Source organism: Megascapheus bottae, chromosome 6 (assembly GCF_031878675.1).
Source record: "Megascapheus bottae isolate mThoBot1 chromosome 6, mThoBot2.hap1, whole genome shotgun sequence".
NCBI classification, from domain to species: domain Eukaryota; kingdom Metazoa; phylum Chordata; class Mammalia; order Rodentia; family Geomyidae; genus Megascapheus; species Megascapheus bottae.
Genome location: NC_143514.1, coordinates 39,549,574 through 39,569,550, shown reverse-complemented (window position 1 = coordinate 39,569,550; position 19,977 = coordinate 39,549,574). Strand labels below are relative to the sequence as shown.

At 35.7% G+C, this 19,977-nt stretch overlaps 1 protein-coding gene across 2 annotated transcripts in view; it reads left to right on the top strand.

Annotated features, from left to right (window-relative positions):
• The window catches only part of Mier1 (MIER1 transcriptional regulator), a 57,249-nt gene extending 43,610 nt beyond the window's left edge, over positions 1-13,639 (top strand). For both annotated transcript variants that reach the window (XM_090334656.1, XM_090334655.1), the window contains 5 exons: positions 698-779; positions 3,107-3,201; positions 5,533-5,660; positions 9,927-10,063; positions 11,658-13,639. In XM_090334656.1, coding sequence (XP_090190782.1) covers positions 698-779; positions 3,107-3,201; positions 5,533-5,660; positions 9,927-10,063; positions 11,658-11,986 — 771 coding nt within the window. In that variant the 3' untranslated portion in view covers positions 11,987-13,639. The remainder of the gene's footprint in view (positions 1-697; positions 780-3,106; positions 3,202-5,532; positions 5,661-9,926; positions 10,064-11,657) is intronic.
• The last annotated feature ends 6,338 nt before the right edge of the window (positions 13,640-19,977 follow it).

Sequence of the window (19,977 nt, the reverse complement as noted above, 5' to 3'; positions counted from 1 at the left end):
TTGTTTTCCCCCCTTCCCTATCCAATTTCAAATAACCAAATACAAATATATTCGATATATCAGGTAACAAAGTGAGATACTGTAACAATATGAGATAACCAAGGGACAGCAAAAGAGATGAGAGATAACATAGTACCTTAAGAACAACAATCATTCATTATATGGCTTATGTTTCTATATCCTAGAGATCCTTTCATTTAGCGTCCTACTATATGGCCTTTTGAATCAAGGTTTTGCTCTATTGCAAATCTCTACAAATCACATTATGAGTACAATGCATCTTGATCAGTGTTACCCCTTTTATTCTCTCCCATCCTTCCAAGTCCCTCCCTTGAGTTGTCCTAAAGGCCATGCATTGAATATTACAACTCCCCTATATTCCTGTACATTTGTCTAGCCTTTCCATTGACAGACTCCCCCCCCCACACACACCTTTCAAGTGCCAATTTATTGGTATTCTGTTCCCCCAGTTAGATTGTTTATACATTTTGCTTGTACCTACTTCATAATAGTTAAATGTGAAGCTTAAAATTATGTTTGTTTGTACTTGGTGTGGTGTACCTGTTACCTATCCTCCTAAAAAAGATACAAAGCAAACACTGGATTTAAGAACCTTTATTCTTAAAAAAATTATTAACACTTGTACTGAATTGTTTATAGTGTAGGTCATATACATTAAAGCTGTTTCCCTCCCTAGGCCTTATATGAATTGGTTAAATGCAGTTTTGATACAGAAGAAGCATTGAGAAGATTAAGATTCAATGTAAAAGCAGCTAGAGGTAAGCATGTTAAATTTCTGTTAGCTAGATTTAGCAGAATTTTAATAAGTTCATGAATACCTAAATATATCCTCAACTTAATAATATTGATCCTTCTGAATTTAGTATTTGCAAAATACAAATATTACACAAAGTATTTCTTTCATTAAGGGAAAATAAAGCCATTTAAGAGAATATATTAAAATACATAGTTTTGGGTTTTTTTGTTTTTTTATTAAAGAATTTATTAATGTTGATTTTTACATCATTTTTTAAATGACAAGTTTAACAAACAAGTGTTCAAGGAGGGAATCTATTTACAATCACTGGGACTTAGTATTTAGAACTTAATCAAAATTAGGCTAAGGGTTTGTATGTCATAGAAACATATTAATTTATGAAATAAAACATGTCTATAGAGTCATAGGTTTTTATGTCTATATAGTTATGTTAAAATACATAGTTTTTTATAATCATAGTTTTTTATTTGATCTTGGTAATAGCCCTATGAGGTAAGTACTATTGCAGAAACTGCTTTCACTTAAAGATTTTAAGACTTAGATCTCTGAACTTTCTAAGACAAACATAATTCATGAATCGTGAAGCCATTATTATTACTATCTTATTATTATATATGACCTAAGCTTTTCTCTTTTACTCTAAATCTGACTCCTGCATCTCTTTATAAAGAGAATACTGTTTATATATGTAAATATAAATATCTTTATGTACATTTTAATATACACATATACATTCATATTTAAGGAACAAGGAAGAGATTATTTCAACAAAACATCGAGGGTGGAAGGCGGGAAACAAGATGAGGGGCGGAGGTGGGGGGAGGAAAATGGGGACCAAGACATGAGAAAGGGCATCAATGTTTATGAAGTAATGTACCTTCTGTCTGGTGAATATAATGTAACCCTTCTATTAATTACAATAAAAAATATGAAAAAACAAAATAAAAACATTGAGGGCCTACTAGGAGCCTAGGGAGAAAAGGAAAAAAGTAGTTGTATCCAATTCTTCCTTCTCAAACCTTTTGTTGCCAGGCACTCGTGGCTCATACCTATAATCCTGTCTACTCAGGAGGCTGAGATCTGAGGATTATAGTTCAAAGCCAGTTTGGGAAAGCAAATCTGTGTAACTCATCTCTAATTAACCACCAGAAAAAAATAGAAGTAGAGTTGTGGCTCAAAGGATTAGAGCGCTAGCCTTGAATGAAAGAGCTCAGGGACAGCACCCAGACCCTGAGTTCAAGCCCCATGACCAGCAAAAAAAAATCCTTTGTAGTTAGTGAAAAACTTTTTTAAAAAAAGCTTCCAAACAGAATGGTATTTTTAAGTGTGAAGGCAACAATTAATTAGCTTTACTGAATTTTTATCTCGGCCCTTATTTAAATTTTTTATTAAGATCTAATCTTTTTATTTTTATGCAAATAGTTACAAATGAATTAACTCAAGTATAGTAGACTCTCTGGAGAGCTCAAATAATCTAATTTTTTGGAAAGACTAGATCAAAACCCAACCAAATAATCACCAGGAAATGGGTACATGTAAAAGGAAGAGTAGGACTAAGGTGAGAAGGGTAAACAAATGAAAGTGTGAAAGGAAGAGAGATATAGCCAAGAATTAATTGTATCTACCACAAAATTAAGAAAAGTAAGGGAATAGGGATTTAGAATATTGAAGGTCATGACACTTGACCTTCAGTGCATGCATTGTATTCATAAACTGCTTTGTTAAATGGAACCTCCTTTATTTAACTGCTTAAAGTTTGTTGTGTGTGGAGATCCTGGAGCTTGAACCAGGGCCTAGTCATTATCCTTAAGCTTCTTTTTGCTCAAGGCTAGTGCACTAGACTTAGCCACAACTGGCTTTTGAACCATAATCCTCAGATCTCAGCCTACTGCATAGCTAGAATTATAGGGGTGAGCCATTTTTCATCACTTCTGTTGTGATGAAAAAATTATTTTAGTAAAAAGGGATTAGTAAGAAGCAGCAAGTATTTCCATGCATATAATTTAAAGAATGGGAAAACTCAGAAAGAATTAAAGAGGAATCTATTAGAGTTGAGTTGTAAAAAAAATTAGAAGAGTTCTGTGCCTGTGCCTGTGCGATCCCAGTATTCCAGAGGTTTAGGCTGGAGAGATGTAGACCAAATCCTTTAAAATTATTACTGAATTTTTGTCATTCTATTGCAGTGATCAGTTTTAAAACTAATTAAAGTATTTCTTTGGTTTTTTATCTTTCTTCATTTTTAACCAGAATGTTAAGTTTTGTTTGCAGTTTTGTCATATGTAACATACAATATTTTGCCTGACAGTTTTTTCTCCCCCATTTTATCAGAGGAATTATCTGTTTGGACAGAGGAAGAGTGTAGAAATTTTGAACAAGGGCTGAAGGCCTATGGAAAAGATTTTCACTTAATTCAGGCTAATAAAGTAAGTAATTATGTATGTTGTCTTTTTTACAAAAGTTTAACAGCCCAGTTGTCATCCTAATTTGCTGTGTTTTCAAATGTTTCTATAATGAATATTAATAATATTTTGCTGTATAGCTTATTTATTTATTTATTTATTTATTTATTTATTTATTTGCTTGCCAGTCCTGGGCTTGAGCTCAGGGCCTGAGCACTGTCCTTGGACTTTCTCAAGGCAAGAGCTCTACCACTTGAGCCTCAACACCACTTCCGGCTTGTTTCTATGTAGGTGGTACTGTGGAATTGAACCCGGGTCTTCGTGCATGCTAGGCAAACCCTCTACCTCTAGGCCAAACTCCCAGCTCCGATATAGCTCATTATTGAATAAGCAAACCTAGACTTCCTGACATAAATTTGCCAGATGTTTTCCTAATGCATGATATTGTATTTAAGAATTGAATTGGGGGCCAGGAGTGTGGCCTACTGGGAGAGTGTTTACTTAGCATGCACGAAACCCCAGGTTCAATCATTGGTACCACATGCACAGAAAAAGCCCAAAATGGCACTGGCTCGTGCTAGTGAGCTAGCCTTCAGAAAGCCTAAGGACAGTGCCTGGACCCTGAGTTTAAGCGTTTAAGCCCCAGGACTAAACCAAAAAAGAATTGATTTACAGTATCTTTTGGGCTATCTTATATAATACAATTACTTACACCGTTCCCCTTGTCTGTGACAGAACAGAATATCTATCTCAAGGTAGATCTTTAAGATAAACTTGAAACTCTAAAGCACTTTTAACATGAAATTAAAATTAATACTTACGTATTTGAAAGTTATTAGTAAATCTAATATTGAATTCCTAAGATGAAATTTCCAGTCATCCATCTCAGTAGTTGGCTTTATTCCCAGTTATTGCCATGAATTATGTATTTTAATATGATGTATATATATCCCAAAAGAACTTCATAAGTATTTATATATTTGCTTTTTGTTTTTAATGGCATTGGAGTTTGATGTGAAGGCCACTCCTTTGCTAGGCAGGCAAGTAGGCAGGCATGCAGACACTGTACCACTTGAGCCACACTCCTCCAGCCCAGGAGTTTCTTATAACTGAACTTAAATTAAGATTCACACAATTCAATAGAACAAGCAAAGGAGTTACTTACCTTGAGATTAGAACAAATAACATTAAAGTCTTAGATGATGAGACAAAGGAGGAGCCAGTGTAATAGCGATATTCATAAGACAATATGTTGGAAATTAACTTTACAGCTTGAGGAGCGCGTGGGAAGAGGGGAAGTAGGAGAAAAATATAGGAAGGGATAACAACACTCAAGAGGTTGTTGAAAATAATTGGACTAGCCTGGAGTTTGGCCTAGTGGGAGTTTGTGCTGCATAGCACACACAAAGACCCAAGTTCAATTCCTCAGTACTATATACATAGAAAAGGCAGAAGTGATGCTGTGGTTCAGGTAGAGCACTTTCCTTGAGGAAAGCCCAAGGACAGTGCTGAGGCCCTCAGTTCAAGCCCCAAGACTGGCCAAAAGAAAAAAAATAATTGAATTATATCTGAATCTCTAGTCGTTTACTCTCATTTTAGATAGTTTTGACTGTGACTGTGATATTTAATTTAACATTAGTTTATGAACCTTAAATAAGCATTATAGATCCCAAGAGTTTGTTTTTCTATTCAGTAACTACTTAATTCCTAATTATCTTGCCATATTTTGGTAACTTATATCGGGTATTAATAATGGAAGGGAAATTTTAAGTTTCACTGTTTAGGACTAATACCCTCCCCACCCTGTTTATTCCCAGTATTTTACTCCTACATATCAACTCTACCATCTCCTCACATTAGGTAACGAAAGTGTGGGGAGTACTGTCAGCATCATAATCCCATAGTTGTTACCAATGCATTCTTTCTCCTATTGGAAGTTTAGAAAAAATAGCTCTCATTACAGTTACTTCAATCATGTGTTTCATACGTGTGTGTGTGTGTGTGTGTGTGTGTGTATGTGTGTGTGTATACCAGTTAAGGAGGAGGTAATACTTTTCCAGGATTTTGGGGTGTTTTTTATTCTATAACACTATTAGGAAAAAATAATTTTTTCCTTTGTTTTTCCCAGTCGTGGGGCTTGAACCCTTGGCCTAGGCACTGTCCTTGAGCACTTTTGCTCAAGGCTAGCGTGCTACCACTTGAACCACAGTGCCACTTCTGGCTTTTTTCTCTGTGTGTGGTACTGAGGAATTGAACCCAGGCCTTTGTGCATGCTAGGCAAGTACTCTACTATTAAGCCACATTCCTAGCCCCAAGAAAAGATAATTCTTGAAAGGAATCATTTGTTTCCCGTAGGTTCGAACAAGATCAGTTGGTGAATGTGTAGCATTCTATTATATGTGGAAAAAATCAGAACGTTATGACTTCTTTGCTCAGCAAACTCGATTTGGAAAAAAGAAATACAATCTTCATCCTGGTGTAACGTGAGTTGTTTCCTTTATATGTATATGTGTATATCTATATTTATATATGTATTTTTTGCTAAGTGCTCCTAGATTGTTTTAAAACTTTGTATTTAGATTCTTTTGAAATAGAATTCGTTCTTTAAATGCGCTTCCTATTGACATGCCTCATAGGGCATTTTGATTGTTTAATGTTATAAAAAAATTTGTTGACAACAATTTGTATTATTGAGACAACTGATATCATAAAATTAAGGTTTTGAATGTATCTTCTTATCAGATGCTGTTATTTAAAAAAAATAAATGAAGGCAACTATGAAAGCATTTTTGTTCAAATTCATTTCCACTCAGTAAAAAGTATACAGTTTTAGTCGTAATGATATTTTGCAAGCAGTGAAAATAGGGGAAAAGGGAGAGACTTATCTCTTCTACATCTGCAAAATGACCTGTTACAGACCCTTTAAAAAGTGAAATAATCTATTTTGATCACATGAATCAGAGTATTGGAATGTAGATGTTCCAAAAACCAAGAAGTATAAGGATAGAATAAATCAGATCAAACTCTACTCTCATTTCTATTACAAAATTTTATATAGAGAAGAACATAGTGATTTCCCTTCTACCTAGTCTGAATCTTTTATCAGAAGTGATGCAACTGTAGCTTTCTTCCACTGACAGGCGTTGTAATACCAACTGTGTATGTGTATGTCTTGTGTGCCTAATGCAGTCTTATACATTGAATTTTCTTAACCTTATTCAGTCTCCTTTGAAACAAAGCAATCTACCAGTACTACTAGCGATCAGTTAAAGTGCAAAGAATGTTAAATACTTAGTCTGACTGGAATTGCTTTAAAATGTTGTTGAATTTTTACAGTGGATTTAACTTTACAATATAATCCTTTATTATTTCCTTGATTATATCCTACTGTTTACACCATAAAAATAATGCAGTGCTGTGACTGGTCAGTGTGCCCAGTATAGATGTCTTTCAAGAATAATTGCTTTTGACAGATAAGCTTGTTATGTATGTATTGAGCTTTCAACTTTTTTTGGTCATGTTTATTTGTAAAGAAGTGCCTCTGCTGACAACTAATTGGAAAACCTAAGCTCAAAGTCTAAAAATCCAAAAAGAAATAAATGAGGGCTGAGTTTAGTACAGTGGTAAAGCATATTTTTACCATGTGGAAGGTTCTAGGTTCATCCTCTTTGCCATCAGAAAAAAAGGAAAAGGGATAAACAAGTGTGATTGACCCTTGGAAATCATAAGCATTATTTATTGGTAATACTCAAGCATAATGATACAGACTTAGATACCTCTATTCATACTTAAGAGTATTCTTGATTTTCAAACTTCTATAGGGAAAAAGCAATAGTAACATCTTTCATTTTTTTCACTCATTTCAGAAATTATATTCATACATGAACTACAGTCAATCTGTCGTCATCAGCAGTAAGAACATAAGAATTGCCAGGCTGAGTCAGACCCCATGATTCATCCAGTTTTCTTTTTCAGAAAGCATCATGAAGGAAAGTGTTGTGGGCTGGCTTAGTGGGCTCTCTGAAGTCAAGCTCAACAGGTTAGGTAGGGATGTATCACCAAACATTCTAGTTTCATTAATGATCTCTCCATAGTTTCTGAGAACTTTTTGAAGATAATCTATGTATGTAAGCTTGATTTTCTTTTTCAAAGTTAAGTGCTCTGTAGATAGAGAACCGTATTTAAAAGAAACTCATATTTCCTAAGGCTATGCAGGTTAACAGAAGTCCTCTGCTATAATGGTATGAAGTGAATAATTTTTTTCTTTTAACCATAGCTTTTTAACTGACACCTGTTCTTTTAGCTATGTTATGTCTTTATAAGAAGTGACCAAACTACATTATTTTTCTTCTTTTTTTTTTTTTTTTTTTTTTTTTTGCCAGTTCTGGGACTTTAAGGGACTTCAGTTCAGGGCCTGGGTACTTCCCTGAGAATTCTCAAGCCTGGTACTCTATCACTTGAGCCACAGCACCACTTCTGGATTGTTTTTTGTTTTTACTTTTCTATGTATATGGTACCAAGGAATCGAACCCAGGGCTTCGTGCATGCTAGGCAAGCACTCTGCCACTAGGCCACACTCCTGGCCCCCATTATTTTTCATAGAGAGGGAGGTTGTAAATTTTGTTGTTGTTGTTGTTGTTGTTGTAATCTATGAGAGATTTTTCTGACAACTTTCTGCTAATTGCATTTAAAATAATTACATAAAACATTCACGTCTTTAGAGATAAAATTGGTCTTCATCCTTTAAGATCAAAACCCATATTTTAGAGTGCATTATCCTTAAAGTATTTAAGTTTTTTGATTAAAGTGATGCCTTCCATTGTTCTCCCCAATGAAGCCCATTTGCCACTTTTCTACAAACAGCCTTTGAAAAACCTACTGCGCCTTTCCTATTTACTACCCTAGAAGAATTGAAAGCCACATACAGAAATTTAACTGTAAATGTAACTGTCCTTCTAAATAATTTTAAGTAAAATTGGATTCAGCATCACTCTAATTACTTAAATGTACTCTAACCTTCTGGATGGTTTATGGGTCTTCTTTCCTGATTATTAACCTTGAAACCGAAAATGATGATTATTCTCCTACAGAATCATAGCTACATTCAGACATTTAAATAATTTTGATATATAATCACTGCTAGCTTGTTTTTCTTGCTTTGTTTTTAACAAATCTCTTTGATGTTCATCTTGTCATTTCTATTTCTGTTTCAAATTTGTCCTCTAATTACAATAAATAGCATAGAGCCAAGAGGTCTTAAAAAAAAAACCATTGCCCTTGTTAATTTCCTATACTTGAAAGTAATGCCTAGAATATTCAGTTGATTAGGTCATGATTTTATATGTTTCTGTGATATGTATTTTATACTTAGACTATTAGAGGTCTGGTATCATGTCCGTGTACAGAGAATGTACCTATACACATTACAGTGGTAGATGCATAGTTTTTAGATGATAAGAATAATGAATAGGGGACCAGGAGTTTGGCCTAGTGGTAGAGTGCATGCCTAGCATGCATGAAGAACCAGGTTCAATTCCTCGGTACCAGATACATAGGTGCTATGGCTCAAAAAAAAAAAAGAAACTATCATCCACTGAGTTTTTCATATGTTCTAAGAGCTTTCACTCTTTCCTGTTTACATTCTTTTTACCTTGCTCACAAAATTCTGAGATTCATTTTAATATTTTTATTATACTTATTCTGAAGGAATTTTAAAATAATGTTTTAAAATAATTTATTGAGCTTATGTTTGAAACCATGTGTGAGATAGATAGGTAGATAGATAGCTAGATACAGACAGACAGACAGACAAAATCAACTAAAATTTCTGCCCTTGGAGAATTATGTCTTGTACGGGTACTTTCTGCAGAATAGAGAAAATTAAATGTTAGGCTGTACAGGCTGTAAGATCCTTGGCCACAGCTACCTACCTGTTACCAATATTTATTTAAAACAATCAAACACTAATATGTGCTGCTATGTTCTGATTAATGTTACAACAGAGGTGGAGATCACAAGCCACAGTTTGCTAACTTAAATTCTAGTGATTTAGGAACACTAGTTCAAAGAACCTTTTCACACACTTATAAAGCAACCTTTTTTGGTAGATAGGACAGGTGCGATTTATTTGAATTGTCTAGGTAATGAACATAATCTTCAAAGAAATGAGTATTTCGCTCAAATCTTTTAACTCCAACCTACTGTTACCACAACCGTGTAGCTCAGAGAAGACTAAGAACAAAAGGAGCTCACATATAGTGAGATACTGACAGGGTAAACCAACTAGATAAATGCAGGAATGTAGCTTATTAAAGCTTAGATCTGCCAAAAAGATGGGTTTGGGAAAGTGATCATTCTTTTTTCATTAGGCCCCAGTTTCTTTTTCAGGTATTGCTTTTAAGAACTTTAAAATCCCAGACTGCACCTGTTCAGAAACTACTGGCATTTTTTATGGCATCATTACTCTCTTCATTTACAGATCCTCCAGCTTTAGTTGGGCCACTCTGGTTACTTACCTGAACATTTTAAGTCTTTAAACTTAAAGTTTGCTAGTTTAATTCCTTCATTTATTTCCCCTGTATGTGTGTAACCGAAAGGACCTTCCCACTTAAATATTTAGATTGTGGTGCAATAGATGAGTACTGGAATGAAAGTAAGTGAAAATTAGGATATATTTGTTAATGAAGGTTATAAATTTAACCTCAACTAATTCTAATGAAGAAAGTAATTGTTCTTAACTTTGTTTTAAGGGATTACATGGACCGTCTTTTGGATGAAAGTGAAAGTGCTGCTTCTAGTCGTGCACCATCCCCTCCCCCAACTGCCTCAAACAGTAGTAACAGCCAGTCTGAGAAAGAAGATGGCACTATAAGCAATAATCAAAATGGTAAGTAACTGACAAAGTTTTTATTTTTTGCATAATGAGGGACACTGCCCTTCAGCATCTCAAGAAATCTGTGTGGATCCTGGTGCTGTCTTTGAGCTCTTTTGCTCTCTATCACTTGAGCCACAGCTCTCATGGACTCTTCTGCCTGGCTGGCTGGATTCAAACTGTGATCCTCAGATCTGATCAGCTTCCTGAGTAGCTAGGATTACAGATGTGAAGCACTAGCTAGCACCCAGCATAGTCTAGGCTTTTATTTAACTTCAGAAAGTGAAAATTATAAATAACATGAAAATTATAGGTAATATGAAACATTGGCAGCATGCATACTTCAACACAGGTACAAATTAATTAGAATTTTCAGTGACATCACAAAAAATTAATAAAGCATGCTATCAATAAGGACCATTTGTTGTAAGAAATTTGTTTTCAGTACTTCCCTTTTCTCATCCGGTTGAAATGATGATGAATATAAGTAGTGCTGTTAACTTGCAGAACAAAACTTTCAGACCTTCTAAGCTCCTCTCACACATGAGTGCTCAAAGCACATAAATTTAAAAAGTAGATAATAAAGGCATTGTTTCGAATGGACTTAAGTTGCTTTAGATAGCATAATAATCTTGCAAAATAAGAAAACATAAAGTAGGCTATCCACTGTCCACTAGTGTATTGATATTCCCAGAAGTATGCTTAGCTCCATGAATAAAAGCGAAAGCCATACTGTGCATGCATGCATGTGCGCAAGCCAGTGCTGAATGTTTAACTTGCCCTAGATGCTCTCTCTTACCTTTTTTTCTCAAGGCTGGCATTCTACCACTTGGGCCAAAGGTCCACTTCATTTTTGCTAATTAAAGAGTCTCATAGACCCACCCAAAAAAAAAACTTGTCATGATATCTTGATTTTAAATGGCAGAAAAATTATGCTTCAGTAAAAATAGAGGCTTATTTTGACATGATTTTAGAAAGTCATTACCCTTTTGCTAAATCTAAGGTTTTGATCTTTCTTTTTTTTAAATTCACCTTATTTAGACTTGTGGATCCAATACCTGTTTGCTATTACATGACATCTAGAATGCTCTAACACATGCCAAATTCTGGTCTTCATTTTTTACATTTATTGATTTAATAAACTTTACAACAGCCCTATTAACATAAACTTGTTGTAAAATAGGTCATTGTATATGTAATGAAATTGAAGTAGTAAGAGTAAAAGTCCTTAGCTGGTGCAGTGACTCATGCCTATAATTCTAACTTCTCAGGAAGCTGAGATCTGAGGACCAAGGTTCAAAGGCACAAAAGGGCCTGAAACTCTTACCTCCAGTTAATCTCCACAAAATGGGAAGTGGGGCCTGGCTCAGGGGTAGTGTAGTATCCTTGAGCTGAAGAGCTCAGGGACAATGCCCAGGCCCAAAGTTCAAGCCCTGTGACCCACCAAAAAAAAACAAGAGTAAAAGCCCTTGTCTAACTTCCCATACCTGATAAAGTTATGTAGCCCAATTTGATACCTCCTGCCCTTGACAAAAAGTGTTTTGCTGTTTTATATCATAAGTTTAACTTTTTCAAGTTAGCCACTTCATTTATCTTTCTTTCAACTTAGGAGTGTCAGCTAATGGACCAGGTGAAATACTAAACAAAGAAGAAATAAAAGTCGAAGGGTTACACATTAATGGACCAACAGCTGGAAGTAAGAAACTACTTCACACAGATATGGATACTAATGGTTATGAAACAAATAACCTTGCCACTGATCCAAAACTTGTCCATATGACTGCAAGAAATGAAAATGATCTTGATGATAAAAGTGAGAGACCTGCCAAAAGGCGAAGGGTAAACAGCAATGGAAAAGAAAGTCCAGGTTCTTCTGAATTTTTCCAAGAAGCAGCCTCACATGGAAAATTTGAAGAACTTGAAAACACAGATGACTAGACTTCAGACATACTTTACTTTCTTTGGAGTAAATTCTGGTGTGACTAAAATTTTCAGGGTTGATGGGTTACCTTAAAAAGATGATTTCCTTGAAGCAAATCAGTAAATTTGAAATTTTGAATTGAGTCCTAACTTTAGGAATAATATTTAAGAATTCTGCCTTTCTCAGGTTCTTTTACACTCAAACTGTCAAAGACCCTCTTAAGTATACCAAAAAAAAGTTTAGTCAGTTTGATGACCTAAAGATACCTATCTGTACCTTTTTATTTGAAATATTGATCATAAAATTTCATTACAGAGTAATTTTTCTTTATTTTGGAGGAATTGAAAAAAATCAATTTCAAATTTCACTCAACATCAGTTTTTCTGATTTTCTTTAAATGTCTTTACAACAGACATTTCCCATCCATACAAATTGAGTGTCATTATTAAGGAACCCTTATGAATCCTGAAAGTTATACAAGCATGATTTTTTTATATATAGAAGTTTAAAAATAAACCAAGTCAGGTTTGTGTATGTAAAATTGTTGACATCAATGATGTCTTTCCATATTCTTATCTGGGCTTAAGAAATACATTCTGTATTTTTCCAGATTCTTTGTAGCCTTTGAAAGATTTTTACAGTACATATGTCTTGACTGAGCTGTCCTTTCTTAATACAAAAAAGCTTGTATAATTTTCTTAACTTGTACAGTTGGTAAACTTTTACGAGAGGAATTGATATTCTGAGTCTGTCAGCTTTTCCTTTACTTTGCTAAGGTTTTTCTAATGTTTTTAAGTGTTTGTGTAGTTAACAAAGTCATGTTTCTTATCCAGGTGGTAAAAGCATTCATAGGGACTTATGAAAATTTGTTTTGACAAATTTATACTTAAGGACACAATAGTTTGAAATCTGAAATTAAGCATGATACTTAAATTGTGCAGGGATTATTTTTTTGCATTTGCTATAATTTCATAATTATTTTTGAAACAAAACAGGTTTATTGTCAGGTTTTAAATGCTTAAGATATATCATGCTTTCTATAATCCTGTTCAGTTATTTGTATCTGCATAAGATTACTCATCTTTGCATTACATTGACAGAGAAAAAGGTCAAGTGATATTTAGATATTGGTTTCATGAGGAGAAAGTGAAACTTTTCCTGTTACTGTCTGGGTTTTTTTTATATTCTGTAAGGTTTTTCCAAAATGAAAAGATACAAAGTAACCATTACTAAGTGTGAATAGGATTATCCACATGCATAGCCTTGTCAGCGCATCATTTTATCTTTAGTGCAAAATTCTTGTTAAAAATGTAGTTTTGTACAGCTGATAGACCTATATCCAGACTTTTATAAAAGATTATTAACTTCTTTTCTCACATAGACATAATGCTTCTTTCAGTTCATTTTCCACATCACTTTTAAGAACCAATGCCTTTTAAATCCTCTGTGATCTTGTTTTTAATAGCTCAGTTGTCGAATGCAACTGAATAGAGGTTTGCACTGAGAGATAATCATTTAGGCCTTACCCCACATGAAGTATTATCAAGAACATTTATTAAGACAGCTTCCTTCTCCAATGTGAACAGCTTTCCCCAAACAGTGTTAAAAGCCACTCTGCAGCACTTGACTTCATATAATGTACATTTTCTGTGGTTATATAATTTTCCAAGTAAATCAATATTTTGAGTGGAAGGGTTGAGAAGCATGAATTTTTTTAATGAGTTTTCCTTAAAACATTAATTTATGCAGAATGGCAGTAGCTTTGTGTTGGTTTTGTTTTTAGGAGTTTCTTTTGGGGGGAGGGAGGTTGGTATGGTGTGTGCTTGGGGTTGTTTGGCCTTTTTTGAGACAAGGTCTCACAGTGTAGCCCAGACTGGCCTCTAACTCCCAATCCTCCTGCTTAAGTCTCCTGAATGTGGGGATTATTGGTGTGCACAACCATGCCCAGTGACAATTCAGATTTTGTTATGAATCCAAAGCATCCTAGCTCTTTGTCAAAGATGGCCTATAAAATGTTTTTAAAGAATAGTGATGCTGTACTTTTTTAAATGACTGCAATAGTGAAGGTGCCATTTTCACCTTTTTAAAAAGATGCATCTGTTTGCAGGTTTGTGAAGTTGTTGCACAGACCTACAGGAGCATTATATAAATTCTCAGGCATGTTGGCATATACAGCACACATGTAAATGCTAGGAAATTTTTGTTTTAGGTATGTTTAATGAAAGTCATTCCACTATTACACATAATGCTCAGCTTTTTTACCAATATCTAATTGTATTTTCTGTCTCTACAGGTATTTCACTATTATTCATACTATAGCCACTATAAGTTGATAAATCATTGCACTATTGAAAATTTTTTGTAATATCATGCATTTAATTTGCTTAAGGTTTAGCACCCTTTATAACTCTTGACAAATTGCATTGAGAAAAGAAGTCTTTGTTAATAGTTACTTAATCCCATCCCCCCATACCCACCCTCAGCAATGTACTGTCATTTTCATTTGGAATGATGTTGTTTTATGATGTATTTCCAAATAGGGTTCAGAATCTGAAACTCAGTTCAACACAACTCTGTTGAGCTTTAAAATGTATTGAAGTAATATTTAAATAGTCATTTAAAATTATGAATTAGATGTTTTTAAATTTATGCATAGTAATTTTGCACTGTAAAATATTTCCCTTCTCCTATTTCCTTCTGCCATTCTGAATATGCTTATTAAAATATTTTTAAACATACTTGTGTATGTAATGTGATGTCACTTAGTTCACTGGGTTTTAATTATATATTGTTAAACTTGTGTGCTACACATTATGCAAATATATACAGTGTCTTCCTTTTCCCATGTATATTGCACTTATTTTTTTAGTGGTTCCTGGTCTTACTAATACATAGTATTATAGTATGCTACTACATAGTATTAGGTGGTATATTTTTGTCTTATTCTCTGTAGAGATCTTTTAATCCTGAGACCTCTATTCACCCATTTCTCTTCTTGCATATTTGAAAATGATATTTTTCAGGTGGAGTTTATATCCTATACAAAAATCAAACTTACCTTGTACCACATTGTTATCAATGAATAGTCCACCCTAAATAATTATAGATTGGTGAACTTCTGTAGACAACACTTTAGATATATGTTCTGAGGACTCCAGGTATGTGAATTGATACCCTATCGCTACTAAATATCAAATCAGAAATACTAGTAACATTTTTCTAACTAATTCAGATCCAACAGAAATACAGGAATTTTCACGTTTTAACTTTTCTCACTGAAAATCATGTTTTAAATACTATAATTCTATTTGAATGTTTTACCATAATAACTATGTTTAATAATCAAGTTGCATCTTCTACAACATCTTGAAGGGCTATCATCCAAGTGATCTGCTGATTTCAGGTCAGGATGACTCCTGTCATCTCATAGCAACTTACCATCAGCTGTACGTGTCTTTAATCTTGTGCAGATCTATTAACGTTTATCATTTATTTAGACATGAAAATGGTAGAAGACATGGCCCCTACTCCCACCCCCCAGAAAAAGCTCATTCATAAAGCTTGTTTGTGTTTTAGGGTTATATTTTTTTATTATTTTCTAAAAATGTCACTTTTCTGTGTACTGTACTTAAAATGTCATCTTTCTTGTTTTGAGTAAGAACTATTGTGAAAACTATTTGGTGAAGCATATTGAAGCAATGTGTAAGCTAGATCCAAATTGTTTTTCTTCATGCAAACCGGTGATTGTTTCTTCATGGTTAATAGTTACCTAGTTAAAAGTTTTGAGAAAGAGGCATTCCCCTCAAGGGAATGTGCTGGTCTCAAGAAGGATCATGAGGCACACAAAAACGTAGTATAAATAGCTAACAATATTAAGTGATTACTGATACACACTACTTTATATTAATTATGATCAGTCTTTGTATTATTTCCCTCAATTTCCAAATGAAGAACATGAGCCACCTTGACAGGCCAGAGGACTTGATCTTTCCAGGGACCTGAATTGTTATCCCCAAGTCAAAACTGTGAGTTCTGGGAAGATTAATGTATTGTTGGATAGAAAGCACAGGTTGTTTGCAATCAAACACTAGGCTAGCTTTCTTCCCATAAGTCTGAGTGCTATAGAAATTCCCTCAAATTCGAAAAACAACCAGAAGTCATTTGGCTGTGAGCATAGCAGGCCTGTGAGCTTCACATTTTGGTTGATGCTAAAAGTGAAGTGGGTGTAAGACTAGACTAAGCACTGAAACTTCAGTAGTAAAAACTACTACCCAGCCAAAATTGGGAATCTGGTACCCTGTGTCTTCAAACTAGTTAATGGCCAACGAATAACTATGATAGTATGAAGACAAAATACCTCCTGTATTTCCCAGAGACTGGATAATTTTGAATTTTATCATCAAGGTTGGCCTGGAACTCAATTTCCTGGGAAGTGGCTGAGACAGACTTCATTCGGTTCATAAGAATGAGGAAGTGTGACATTTCTCCCTCATGCAAATGTCACATTTTACTGCTGTCCTAGATAGCTTCACTGTGTCTTACTATGTAAAAAGCCAGACTTCAACATCTGTTACTTCTAACATTCAGATGCTTTTTGTCTTCAGTTCATTTACAACCACACTTGAGGTCCTCCTCATTTCTCCCTGTACAGCCTCCTCCAGGTATGTCTCCCCTGCTTGTATGCCCCCTCCCAACAATTCACAGAGCATTTCCCAGTGATCCTATTGCTGTGAAAATCTGACCTTCATTTCAAAGCTTTTGGCCATATAAACACAAGCTCTTACTACTGTATTGTATTTACCTGCTATGAGACATCTGAACTAATCTGAGCTAATCTCTGACCTTCAGTACACAATTCTATTACTGTAACTGTTACTTTTCTGAAACATAACTGCATGCATGTTTCTGCCTGCCTCGCTGCTAAAAAGGTAGCAGTTGATGATGTAATTATTTGTTCCTTTATACTATGCATCTATCTGCAGTGTTAATAGATGCTAAAGATTCAGCAAGGAACAAAATACCAAACACCTGCCTTTGTAAAGCTTAAATTGGATTGAGCAAATGCTGTTGAGGTAGCGCAGTGTGGCAGTACAGCCTGCAATTTTATTGGGGAAGGGAGGAGTAAAGATAGTGCTTGGTGTTGAGCCCATGCCTTGGACCTTGTGTATCTGTGTTTGTGTCTGTCTGTCTGCCTTCCTGCCTGCCAGTCTGCCTGCCTGCCTGTCTATGTGTGATGTCAGGGATGAAAGAATTGGCCTTTAAGATTTCTACCACAGGGGCCGGGAGTTTGGCCTAGTGGTTAAAGTGCTTGCCTAGCATGCATGAAGACCCGGGTTCCAGTCCTTGGTACCACATACATACACAAAAGCCAGAAGTGGTGCTGAAGCTCAAGTGGTAGAGCTCTAGCCTTGAGAAAGTCCAAGGACAGTGCTCAGGCCCTGAGCTCAAGCCCAGGACTGGCAAAAAAAAAAAAAAAAAAAAAAAAAGATTTCTACCACAGCACTTCACCCCCGTACTGGCCAGGGTAAAAACCATAGAAATGGATGTGCTATAAAGAAGGATGTGTTCTAGGGCCAGGAGTTTGACCTAGTTAGTAGAATGCTCGCCTAGCATGCATGAAACCCTGAGTTCAATTCCTCAGTACCACATACACAGAAAAAGCCGGAAGTGGCACTATGGCTCAAGTGGCAGGACTGCTAGCCTTGAGCAAAAACTAAAAATAAAAAAGGATGTGTTCCAGAAGAGAGGCTATGGAATCCTGGTTGGTGTCTCTCCACCCCCATATCTTCTCAAATCTTAGTTAAAAATTGCCTTAGCCCCTCACCAGTGGCTCATGTGTGAAATCCTAGCCTCTCAAGAGGCTGAAAAATGAGGATCCTGGTTTGAAGCCAGTCCAGGCAAGAAGGTTCATGAGACTCAAATGAAGTTCCCCGAAGGAAGCTTTTACTTTGCCCAAGAAAAAAAAAATTCTCATGTTTTATACATTCCTCATATATCTTCATGATTCTCATGTTTTATACATTCCTCATATATCTTCATGATCTTCATTGTTCACACCAATACTTATGGGAAAAGTCACCAGAGGATTAGCAAATGTGACACTTGACAAAAATCCCTCTATTGCATTATATATTATAAGTATGCTATCTCGGAGGTATACTTTGGGAAGGGTTTTGGAATCAAAAGTGCAGATTTTGGAATCAAAAGTGCAGATTTAGGTTCTCAGCCAGTTAAGTAACAAATTACCCTTGTTTAAACTATCTGCATCAGTAAAGCACAGTAAAAAGTATACACAAAAAAATTTTCTACAGATAAACCCATAGCCACTTTATCAACCTTCAGTACACTAGATTCCTCTCCTAGCAAAGTGCTTTCCGTCACTTTATTCCCCAGAAGCATCTGTTGCCACCAGAGGACGCCATCCAAACAGGCACAGTTCCACATATTCAATCAGCTTTAAATGTATGGTGTGTGAACAAAGGATATTTGATTTAAATACCTGCTTTAGACAATCTCAAAAAAGAAAAACTGGATACCTATATGCAAAATCATGTCTTTATACCAGATATAAAAATTAAGGGGGGGCCGGGAGTTTGGCCTAGTGGTAGAGTGCTTGCCTAGCATGCACAAAGACCCGGGTTCAATTCCTCGGTACCCCACATACATAGCAAAAAGCTGGAAGTGGTGCTGAGGCTCAAGTGGTAGAGTGCTAGCCTTGAGAAAGTCCAAGGACAGTGCTCAAACCCTAAGCTCAAGCCCAGGACTGGCAAAAAAAAAAAAAAAAAAATTAAGGGGGCTGGGAGTTTAGCCTACTGGTAGAGTGATTGCTAGCATGCAAAAAAACCCGGGTTCCACATACATAGAAAAAAAGCCAGAAATGGTGCTGTGGTATAAGTGGTAGAGCTCTAGCCTTGAGAAAGCCCAAGAACAGTGGCTAGGCCCTAAGTTCAAGACACAGGACTGACAAAAAAAAATAAGGGCTGAGGATGTAGCAAACTTAAGGCGCTGAGTACAAACCTCAGTAGCAGCCCCCAATCAAAAATATATATATACATAGAAGTGGTGCTGTGGTTCAATGTAGTAAAACACTAGCCTTGAGCTGAAGAGCTCAGAGACAATGCCCAGTCCCAACCAACCAAAAGGAAAAAAAGTATTGAGACAATCATTTGGAATTAAAAAGCTAGAACAGAGACAAATTTCATGATAATTGGATTTGGCAATGATTCTCAGACATGCCACCAAAAGTAAAAGCAATGAAAGTTTAAGAAACTGGACTGCATAAAAATTTAAAACTTTTGGAAGCAGCACTCTGGGAGTAGTAGAACACTGGCCTTGAGTACAAAGAGGCTAGGACAGTGTCCAGGCCCTGAGTTCAAACCCTAGAACTGGCAAAAAAGAAAAAAAATTATATATCAAAGGATGTATCAGCATTGAAAAGAGCAACCTATAGAATGGGTAAACATATTTGGAAGTAACGTACCTGGTAAGAGATGCAAATTCAAAATATAGAATTACTAAGCAAGTTACAAAAACAGCCTATCAAAAAATGGGAAAAGGGGACCGGGAGTTTGGCCTAGTGGTAGAGTGCTTGCCTAGCATGCACAAAGACTCAGGTTCAATTCCTCAGTACCACATACATAGCAAAAAGCCAGAAGTGGTGCTGTGGCTCAAGTGGTAGAGCCCTAGCCTTGAGAAAAAATCCAGGGACAGTGCTCAGGCCCTGAGCCCAAGCCCAGGACTGGCAAAAAAAAAAAAATGGGAAAAGGAGCCAGGTGTGGGGGTACAAATCTATACTACTAGTTACTTGGGAGGCTCAGAGTTCAAGGACAGTCTGGGCATAGTACACACACCTGTTACCCAACTACAGAAGAGCACAATAGCTGGATGCAATGCCATGAATCTCCAGTGTCATAGAAAAGCACAAAGGATCACAACCCTGACTAGACTGGGTATAAAGCAATACCTCAAAGCCAACCCAAAAGGGCTGAAGCTACAGAGTATGCCTTGC